Source organism: Lolium perenne, chromosome 1, assembly GCF_019359855.2.
Source record: "Lolium perenne isolate Kyuss_39 chromosome 1, Kyuss_2.0, whole genome shotgun sequence".
Classification (NCBI taxonomy): Eukaryota; Viridiplantae; Streptophyta; class Magnoliopsida; order Poales; family Poaceae; genus Lolium; species Lolium perenne.
Window position 1 is genome coordinate 208248921 of NC_067244.2, and position 11026 is coordinate 208259946.

An 11026-nucleotide genomic window follows, 5' to 3' on the forward strand; every position below is an offset into this window, starting at 1 on the left:
ATATGTGAATGACTCTCTGACCACCGCATCGATGTCAGATTAGGGCCGGGAAGACCAAAAATGTTCTTTTTGGATTTTTTTCTGTGCGTCCTGTAGTGCTACGTTCACAATTTCAGCATTATAACAATTCCTAATTATCGAATCAAATAATACATATTAATATTAAGTATGCATTTATTATATGAAAAACTTAAAACAAAGGTCGAGCTGCACGTAGCCCTTTATTTGTAAACATAAAATTTTAATTATATTAGTTGTGTGAACTTTTTTACATTTAGGACCTCATTTTGCTTTAACCTCGTGGGGCCCAATTTTTTGGAGCCAACTCCCGCAATGCCGAACATCAAAGTTAGATAAACAAAGGAAAATCAATGATTTTTTTAGAATTAATTGTGCACTAAGAATAGAAGTGGCTACATATCAAAATACAAATATCCCATAAATACCGGTCGGTGTTCATTTCAATACGCAAAGTTCAAATAAAAGTGTGAATGGAACTTAATTTAGATTCAAATACTTCCTCAGATCCATAAAAAGTGTCGTGTGTTTAGTTTTACATGACACTTTTTATGGAGCAGAGTGAGTAGCATGTCTAATTTCCTATTAAAGCATTTTTTAAAATCACTAATTAAACTAAGATGATTTTCATGTGGCCAATTGTCATCTCCTTGCCCAAGGCAAGAAAACTGTGGCAGAGATTCCTCACGGGTGGAGAAGATGTCCTCCTCAGAACATGCTTTCATTCCGCTATATTAATAGAGCAACCACATAATACAACGAGCATGCTGGAGCCACACCACAACCAAGCCCAAAAGAGAGAGAAAAAAGAGCGATGATAGAAAGAAACAAATGCTTACACTGGCAGATCGACAAGAACGAAGACGACCCGCAACCGTTCACTAGTGGAAAACGGAGCTTTAGCACCGGCTGGTAAAGCCCATTTTTACCGGTTGACCAACCGGTGCAAGGCTTCCGGTGTTAAAGCTCCCATTTTAGCACCGGTTCAGTTGCGAACCGATGCTAAAGGGGCACCACGTGGCTGGCAGCCGAGCGCCCGGGCGGTGGACCTTTGCACCGGTTCGTAACATGAATCGGTGCTAAAGGTTTCTGCCGCGGCAGCGTTTCGCCGTCACGCCCCATTTGAAACATGTTATCATGCACACATAGAGGAAACCACTATATTACATAAAAAACATTATGAATATATAGATCGAAGTGACACACGTTCATGCATATATGTGTACATCAACTATCCTGATCATTTCGGTGATACTTTCATGGAGGATGCTGAAGGAGGGGAAGCAGAAGGGGAAGATGAAGGGGAAGGTAAAGAAGAGGCACGTGATGAGCCCGCTGATGATCTTGGTCGGACCATTGCTGATGCACGGAGAGGCTGCGAAACTAAAAAAGAGAGGAAGAATTTGGATCGCATGTTAGAGGATCACAAAAAGTCGATGTACCCAGGATGCGATAATGGTCTGAAAAAGCTGGGCTGCACACTGGATTTGCTGAAATAGAAGACACGGGAAGGTCTATCTGACTCAGGATTTGAAAATTTGCTGAAAATGATGAAGAATATGTTTCCAAAGAATAACGAGTTGCCCGCCAGTACATACGAAGCAAAGAAGGTTGTCTTCCCTCTAGGTTTAGAGGTTCTGAAGATACATGCATGCATTAACGACTGCATCCTCTACCGCGGTGAATACGAGAATTGGTAAAAAAAATGTTGTAAATTAAAAAATAGTTCTAAGTAACTTAAACTTAAACTAAAAATATATAGTTCTAAGTGGTGTAAACTTAAAATTTGTTAATTAAAATTGTAACTAAATTTTGTAAATTAAATTTTAAACTAAAAATAGTTCTAAGTATATTGCAAATTAAAAAAATAGTTCTATATATTACAACTTATAAAAATAGTTCTATATTTTAACGCAGATCGAGCGCCGCTGCCCTCGCCGCCCTCTCCGCAGCAGTCGTCGGCGCCTCGCCGTCCTCATCATAGAGCTGCCCGCTCGCAGATCGAGCGTCGCCGCCCTCTCCGCAGCAGTCGTCGGTGCCTCGCCGCCCTCGTCGTAGAGCCACCGCTCGCAGATCGAGCGCCGCCGCCCTCTCTCTTTGTCTTCAGGAGAGAGCAGGTAATACATGCCCTCCTCGTCGCCCTCGCCGCCCTCTCCCTTTTCCTTTACTTAATTAGTTTTTACTACATGTCTTCAGGAGTGACATATGGCGGACGATAGAGACCCTATTTTGGAAAACTATGACGAGGAAGATAAAGCACATATAACCGCCATCATAAACGGCGATATTCCTTATGTGCCGGAAGAAGATGAAGAAGACGATGTCTCTTCTTATCTAAACCTTGACGGTGAAGGTGAAGGTCGACAAGGTGATGATGAAGGAATGGACATTGTTGATGGATGGCAAACAACAAACGACGATCTCGAATTGCAATTAGCAACCACCTACGATGAGGTATATATATACATTGAGCCTCTGGTGATACAAATTTACTGATTTGAATAAATATGTATTAACGCGACTCTCTTTCTTTTTTTAGCCCTCCGGATCATCGTCGAAAAAATCGAGTACAAAGCCGCGTGGCAAAACCCAGACAATGAAACAAGGAGAAACATTGACCATCGATGTTGTCGATGAACACGGCAGGCCGTTGGAGCCTAAAAAGCACTATACAAAATTTATCAACCAATGCGGAATGATTGTTAGAGACAACGTCCCGATCACCGTCCAGGAATGGAATGAGCCAATCAAGGCACGTGTTGGTTTCAGTTTTGTCAACAAGAGAATGAAAAAGGATTGCTGGAGAAAGCTTATGGAACATTTCATTCTACCTCTGGAATTCAACAAACACGATGAAGAGGGTAACGTGCTTCCGGGTGGACGTGAGAGGGAGGAGGCTAGTCAAATAGTTCGCTCTTAAGAAGATGGTTGAAGCATTCCAGAACTTCAAGAAAAATTTAGCCCGTGACTATGTCTGGCAGAAGAAGACTCCGGATTTCAATGGACAGTATGAGAAACTGAAAGATGTTTGGCCCGAATTTGTGAAGCAAAAGGAATCAGAGCATTTCAAGGCCATATCGGAAAAAAATAAGGCAAATGCGGCTATGAAAGAGTACTTTCATATTATGGGGCCAGGAGGATACCGTCTTTCGGAGCCTAAGTGGGAGAAGATGGAGAACGACCTGAGGGAGCGAGGAATCCCTCTAGGTACAGAGGGATGGGACCCAAGGGCCAAAAGCTAGTGGTAGAGGCATGGGGGATCGCTAGACCCGGAGACAGGGAGGTGTGTTCACCGAAAGAAAGTGTTCACTCCCACCGCCGCCCTTATTGACACAATGGCCCAAGCTCAAGAGGGGAAGATCAAGTTCAACAGAGAGAATGACGCACTAACATTAGCCCTCGGGAATCGTGAACACCCAGGACGTGTACGAGGCAAAGGCGCCATTCCGTGGAAAGAAGGGTTTCCCCAGGACAATGACCCGTACAGTTACAAAAGCCGTAAGAGAAAGATGGAATGGGATGCAAATCGTGTGGGGAGGATGGAAGTGGAACTATTTGAGGTGAAACAGATTGTGCAGGAACTAGTAAAAGAGAGATCGGGAGGGCCGCATGAAGATCGTGCAGATGTCGGAAGCCAGCAACGGAGAAGCAGCGTGGCTTCCACGGAGACCCCGGCTGGTGCTAATGCACCCTTGGCCCCGACTGGTGCTAATGCACCGACGATCGATATTCGTGCACCGGAGCCTCACTACCCCGTGGACGATGTACAGGAGATGAAAGAATGTGAGCTGCATTATCCAATGGGGAACATTTCCATGAAGGTAGCGATCGGCAGCGCTTTATCTTGTACAGCTAGAGCACTCCACCACAACAAACCCATTGCAGATGGCTATGCTCGTGTCACGGTGGAAGACATAGTCCAAGGGTGCGAGGACCTGGAGATTGACTATGCTACACCCGAAGGGGATGTGAGACTTCGAGATGTCAAGTGCCAATTCGTTCAATGGAAAAAGAAGTACATCAAGTTTCCAGGCGAGGCGCCAAGGCCACCGACCCCGAGGAATCACCCAACAAGTCCACCCCCCTCCGGTGGTGGTGGTGGTTCACCTACACATCCTTCACGTTAGCCGACGCTGCCCCCCAATCCACCTCCGGTGGGTAAGCAGCCGCCGCCCCCAGTCCGCCTCCAGCGGGTACGCGGCCCCCCAATCCACCTCCGGCGAAGAAGCAGAAGCAGGGGGTTAAGAAGGACAGCAAGGCAACCCCCTCCTGGCCTATTAACCCGGAGCCTTATGTACCTAAGACCACAAGGGTACCAATGCCATCACTGAAGCCTCTTCTCCCGAGACCTTGGGAACTTAGTGTCGAGGAAACCGACGCGGGCGCGACTGCTCACCATGAGAAATGGAAGGCGGAAGTCAAGGCGAAAAAAGAGCCTGAACCCAAGCCGGTATTTACTCAGAATCAAAAGAAGTGGGCTAAGGACTTTTTGACGACACCGTCCCAAATCCAGCAGAATCTGCCAGACGACTATGGACGTGAATTTCGTAGGCAAGTAGAATTATTGGAAGAAGCCATGGCGGAGAATAAAGCCTTGGAGGAGAAGGAGAAGAAAGCCTTGGAGGAGAAGAAATAAGCAAGTAAAAATGCGGGAAACAAGTTTCCCAGCTCGGACCAAAGAAAAAGCGGTCGAGTTCGGTATGACTCTTCGTGCATTATTAGGCCTTGAGGATGCGCCAATAAGTGAGGTAGCATTTACATATGTGCGGAATGGGCCTCTCGTCGAGCCTGCGCAGGAAGCGAGTCTACCAACACAAATGTGAAATCTGCTATGTGGTACAAGGATTTCATAAAAATAAGGCCGGCGAAGAATATATTATGCGGAACTTAGAGAGGAGCACCACTTCAAACAGTATTGTGTACAAGTTCATATGAGTGAATTGTTCCAGTTGTTCAATCTGCGCGAGCTCGACAAATCTATCCTGAGTTGCTACGTTCTGTAAGTGATTTATTTCTATAATTAAATCTCTACATCATCTCGTTCATTGCCTGCACTATATTGTCCTAACTATATTCTTGTGTACGCTATTATGCAGAATGAAGCTTGGGGAATGCAAAAAGAGGAACATCCTTGATGTTGGGTTCATTGACCCACATATCACTAATGGATATGTGTTATAAAAATACCCCAAAGACGTGGAGAAACACTTGTACAAGTTTCTTATAAAGCAGGAACTCAAAAGTGAAATTCTATTTCCTTACCATTTTGGGTGAATGTTTCTATCTTGTGCATATTCTCTTTTGTTATGTCTAATCGATGAGTTATGCATGACTGTGCATGTAACGTGTCCGCAGGTTCCACTGGATTCTGCTAATAATTGAATTTGACAAGTCCAGAGTTCTCGTCATGGACTCTCTGAATATGAAACCAAAGCATTGGGTCGGCATAAGATTAATGCTGCAAAAGTAATTATTTTCAATCATTTGCGCACTATATCGGCCTTGTTCGTTCATTTTCTGATATCAAGTAACTAATAACTCCCTTGTTCATTTAATTTCTTTGCCCTGTAGGGTTTGGCAACGGTTCAAAGAAGACATAACCGGTGAATTCAAAGATGAGCTAACATTTAAAAGGTTAGCTAATGTGGATACTCAGCCACCGGGGACCAATCTATGTGGATTCCATGTTTGTGAGTACATCCGTGGACACATCTCTGAGCGGAGGGCTCAGGATATCAACTTGCGGAGGATTGACTTGCGGAAGAAGCTCGCTTCCGACCAATTCAAGAGGAATTAGCAGGATTTTTGATGAGGTAAGTCCTCCATCGTAAAGGAGAACACTATTACAAGGACTAAGAACTTCTGCTACCGTAAATTGTATATGGAAACTTGTTTGAAGTTATATATGGTCACCCGATATTGAATATTATATATTCCTCTTGCATTCTTCTTGTTTGAAATTTCAAACTTACATTCATATGCATCAACGTGTAACGTGTATATAGTAGCGTGGAATATGTGTACTGAAACTTCTTTAAAATTAAAATAAAACACAAAATAAAATATAAAATAAATGAAACACAACGAAAAGAAATCAGATTTAGGGGGGTTAAAACCCTAAACCTGCGGAGACCTTTAGTCCCGGTTGGTCTGGCCAACCGCGACTAAAGGTCCTCCGCCCCGACGGACGCCTGACGCCCACGTGGATGCGCCTTTAGTCGCGGTTCGTAAGCAACCGCGACTAAAGGGGGGGCTCTAGTCTCGCATAATTAGTCCCGGTTGCGCAACCGGGACTAAAACCCGTTACCAACCGGGACTAAAGCCCTTTTTCTACTAGTGATTTAGCGATGGGTGAGAGCCAATCTATCAAGTGTGTCAAGTGCTTTGCCGTTGCAATGCTGAAGGTGTTCGGCGAGGTTTATTTACGAGCACCTAATGAAGCAGATACGGCAAGGCTTCTTGAGTTCAACAAGAATCATGGATTTCCAGGTATGTTTGGTTCAAAGGCCACAAAAAAGATTCTACTATAATCCTTGAAGCTGTGACTGACTATGAAATTCGGATTTGGCATGCATTTTTCGGATTGCCCGGTACATCGACATCAACATTGTCCAATGGTCACCCTTAATGAGCAGGATTGCTTTGGATGATACTCCACTGGTGCAATTTCAAGTCAATTGGTGCACATACAACTTTGGGTACTTTCTAGCCGACGGCATCTACCCAAATTAGCAAACATTTGCGAAGCGGGTTATCAAACCATCTGGTAAGAAACAAGTTCAATTACACAATGCACAAGTGACGGCAAGAAAAGATGTTAAGAGAGCATTTGAGATTTTGCAAGCCCAATTTGCTATTGTTAGAGGACTGCTAGATTTTGGTATCAAGAGGTCCTTTGATACATCATGAATGCAAGTATCATCATGCATAACATGATCATCGAAGATGAGCGTGGTCAAGCCAATGACTGCTTGCACTATGAGTTGATGGGCCGGCCAGTTCGAGTGCATAGGAGAGAAAAGAGAGTTGACAAATTAATTGCCTCCTACAAAGCTATTTCGAAGGAGGAAACTCATCTTGACATCTGATCGACCTTTCTAGTTGTTAATTTTTATTTGTGGATGCGCCAGCGTATACAATGCCTGGAAAAGACGTGTTTTGCGCGCGCTAAATTTTGGAGCGTCGGCTGGAGATGCTCTAAACCCCACGACCTAGGCGTGCATAGGTCCAACGTTTCATGTTTGCACGCCAACTTCGGATTAAATCATGATGACGAGAGAGGATCGGACGCGGACTGATTACAACACGGCCGAAACGTATATATAGAGCCAACCTAGCTCGTCGTCGTCGAGACCGACCGATCGAGCTAGTAGCGGAAGCCCCGTCCCGTACGAAGCGAACTCCCGTCTCCCCGGGTGGCAATGCCGACGAAATATTTGATCGTCACCCTCCCCGTGCAATCCGCCGCCGGCGACTCTGAAGCCTCCCTCTGGCGCCGCCTCCAGGAGTCCATCTCCCGCAACTCCCTCGACACCCCGCTCTACCGCGTAAGCATCTCCTCCTTGATTATATTATCTCTGCTACTCCAATCTTCCGGCCGTGCTCACTCCTCCGCCTCCCTTCGCGCAGTTCACCCTCCCGCGCTTCAGAGGCACCACGTTCAACTCCCTCATCGCCCTCAGCGACGAACTCGTCAGGGTGCGCCCCCTCTTCCTCCTTCCCCAAGCTTTAGCCGTCTCGCTCGCTAGCTGCTGCTGTTAGGTCGTTTTGTTTTTCTGAACTTCTCACGCGATGCCGATCGGTGTTGCTCCCGTCCGTGCAGTCGAACGTCTTGATCGAGGGGCTGGCGCTTAAGATCCGGAAGCAGATCGAGGACCTAGAACGCGACAGAAACGCCGGTAGTGGCACCCTCGCCGTCGACGGCGTCCCGGTCGACTCCTACCTCTCCAGGTCTGTTCAGCGATATATAGGTTTTCCCGTACGGTCGTGTGTGTCTGCTTAATCAGCTGATGAAACTGTAGCGTTTGCTTTCCAATGTTGGTCGTGTAGGTTTGTGTGGGATGAGGATAAGTACCCGGTAAAGCCGCCACTCAAGGAAATCGTCGCCAGCATCCTATCACGGGTCCGCAAGATCGAAGATCGCTTGAAGGTGATAATAAGTAACTCTTCTTTCGATTCTTCAGTACTGTAGCTTCTTCCCTTATCTGGCCCGAATTCTGGGACCATCCACACTTACGCGTGGTCATTAATTAGTCGGGCAATGTGGGTATAATATATTTTGGATAGTTGTTGGTTATTAGCAAATGTACTCTTTAGCAACGAATACATAAATATATGCTAAGTAGTCACGGTTTCTGGTTTGGTCTTGACGCTTGAACATCTGAAGTTCAAAGCGAAGGACTTTGTCAGCTTGCTGCTGTTAGCCAGTGCACTTTGTGATGTAGTTTGGCTTCTCTACATAGCAATTTGCTCAACTACTGTAGCTGTTTCATGCTTGCCTCTTGTAGCATTGAATTGTCTCGAGAAATTCATGCCAATATCGAGGAAACCATTAGGATTCACTCGTGCCTAGATTTGTCAGGAAAAGAAAAGTTTAGTGTTCTATAACGAAAACTCCACGTTGAACTCTCGCCTATGATATTGGCTTTAACCTTATTCGAAGTATATTTCCTTATGGGGCTCAATCCTGAGTTTATGGAGCTTCACTTCGTTCTGATAATAGATAAAAGTGACTTCGTAATCTTTGTTGGTAGGATTGCTGAGTTTACAGAAGCTGAACATGCCTTCTTTTTCCAGGTTCAAGCAGCGGACTATAATTCTGTTAAGAACCAGGTTAAATCAATAACCAGAAAGCAAAGTATAAGGTAAATCATCACGGCACACCTCGCGTGACTAGTCGCTAGAAGAAACTGCTGCTCAATACTAACACTATGTTGCTGAGCTTATTGCCTTTAAGTCTCCGTATAAGAAAGAACAAGAAAATCAAGTTTCTCCTTCCATTTGTTCTGTTTTTCCTACTCTAATCGGTTCGCCCTTCTTGTCTGACAGCTTAGTGACACGTGATCTTTCGAACCTGGTAAAGGCAGAGGATATTATCACTTCCGAACATCTAACAACACTTCTTGCTGTTGTTCCAAAATACTCCCAACAGGACTGGTTGTCATCCTATGAGTTTTTCGACACATTTGTGGTAAGTTGAAAATTTGGGGCATTCACTTGAGTAGTGATAATATTGGTCACAAACTGTATATTGAATTATCGGTTTTGCTATGTCTCAGTCAACTGAGATTTTCTTAAGTCTAAGTCACTTACAAAAAAAGTGCTTTGAGTTGCACTTTTCTGTTTAAAATGTGCAATTGCACTTTTTAAATGTGCAACTGGACTGAGTTGCAGTTTTCTTTAAACTGCAGTTGCACTTTTCTGAGGTGACTCAGTCAACTGAGACATAGACACACCCTTGAATTATCTGCGCACCATGCTCCATTTCTGCAATTCCCTATTCTACACTTGCTTTTTTCGCTCTCTTGTTATTACTACCTTGAGATATCTATGAAATTGTAAATATATCACTCACAACTCCTTCACTCAGATACTGCTTTAATTAGCCCTTATGATGAGCTTATTTTATTATCTTACAAGTTTTCCTATTTGTGATTCTATGCGCCTCACTGGTTGTTGAATTATAGGTGCCGAGATCATCTAAAAGACTTTATGAGGATAATGAATATGCTCTCTACACTGTAACACTATTTGCTAAGGTTGTTGACAATTTTAAAGTCTGTGCCCGTGAGAAAGGTTTTCTGGTAAGTTTGTTGCCCTGACCCATTCTGAATTTTTGTGGTACCCATTCTGAAACTTTTGGTTTGCACTTAAGCTTAGTTTCGCAAGAATGGTGAGTATATGTTCTCTACACTTAAGTTTGTTCCCTTCACCCTTCTGACTCTAAATAGTCTTGTGTTTCGCATGAACAATTTATATATGCTCTCTACACTTAAGTTTGTTATCTCCAGCTTTTCCGACTCTAAATAATCTTGTATGTTAGCCCTGTCATTATTTTTTCCTTTTCTTTATGCCATCCATTAACCTCTATACCATACTGGATTCCAGATCCGAGATTTCACGTACAGTCCTGAAGCACAGGAAAGCAAGAAGGGCGAACTGGAAAAGCTCCGGCAAGACGAGGATGCTATTAGAACATCTCTTCTGCAATTCTTATATGCCAGCTACAGCGAGGTACACGTCTGTGGTTAATTGAAATATACAATGTAGAATCTCTTCACTGGCTATTTCATCTCCGCAAGTAGTAGCCAATATGAACACCAATGTTCATGGCTCCACAGTTGTAACTGCTTTTACTGATTCTGGTACAGGTATTCAGTTCTTGGATGCATTTTTCTGCTGTATTTCTCTTTGCAGAGAGCATTCTTAGATACGGTCTGTCAACACCATTCCTGGTAATTCCCCTACTTTTCTATGTTTCTCAGCTTTATACTTTTCACTATCTGATTAATATGTGCGGTTGTTTCTTTTGCGTCCACCAGTGTGCTGTTCTAGCACCGTCTCCGAAGAGTGAGAAAAACCTAAGCAGCATATTAGAAGAGCTTTGTGGCTTTGCTAATAGGTAACTCAATATATTGTACGGACTGCGGTCCAATTCGTTTTTACTTGCTAGCTAGTTGATCATGCTTTTCGCTAACTGAACTCTTGAATTACAGCAAATACTGGAAGTCTGAAGATGGCGATCTCGGAGACGAATCCCACCCTTATGTCTCCTCCACCATAAATGTTGTGTGATCGTGTGCTTCTTGCTATCTCTGTGGTCAGGCAAAATTTCCTGGGTCAACGATGCTTTAAGCAATCTGAACCAACAAATGCTTCGAACGCCAATTCCTTATCCTCTATGGGTTTATACTAGTATTATTTAGCTTATTCCACAGGTAGACCCATCAATTTGCAGCGTTTGGGAACCTTTTTTTCCCTGGCGCGAGATGGGTTCTTATGTTGGTTG

At 44.1% G+C, this 11026-nt stretch overlaps 1 protein-coding gene across 1 annotated transcript; it reads left to right on the plus strand.

The window, feature by feature from the left end:
• Positions 1 to 7439: 7439 nt before the first annotated feature.
• Positions 7440 to 10812, plus strand: LOC127315622 (V-type proton ATPase subunit C-like). Its single transcript, XM_051346115.1, has 11 exons — positions 7440 to 7565; positions 7648 to 7716; positions 7841 to 7968; positions 8068 to 8167; positions 8815 to 8882; positions 9067 to 9208; positions 9705 to 9821; positions 10126 to 10251; positions 10389 to 10472; positions 10560 to 10639; positions 10734 to 10812. Exons 1-11 carry the CDS (start codon positions 7440 to 7442, stop codon positions 10810 to 10812), a joined length of 1119 nt encoding a protein of 372 aa, XP_051202075.1.
• The last annotated feature ends 214 nt before the right edge of the window (positions 10813 to 11026 follow it).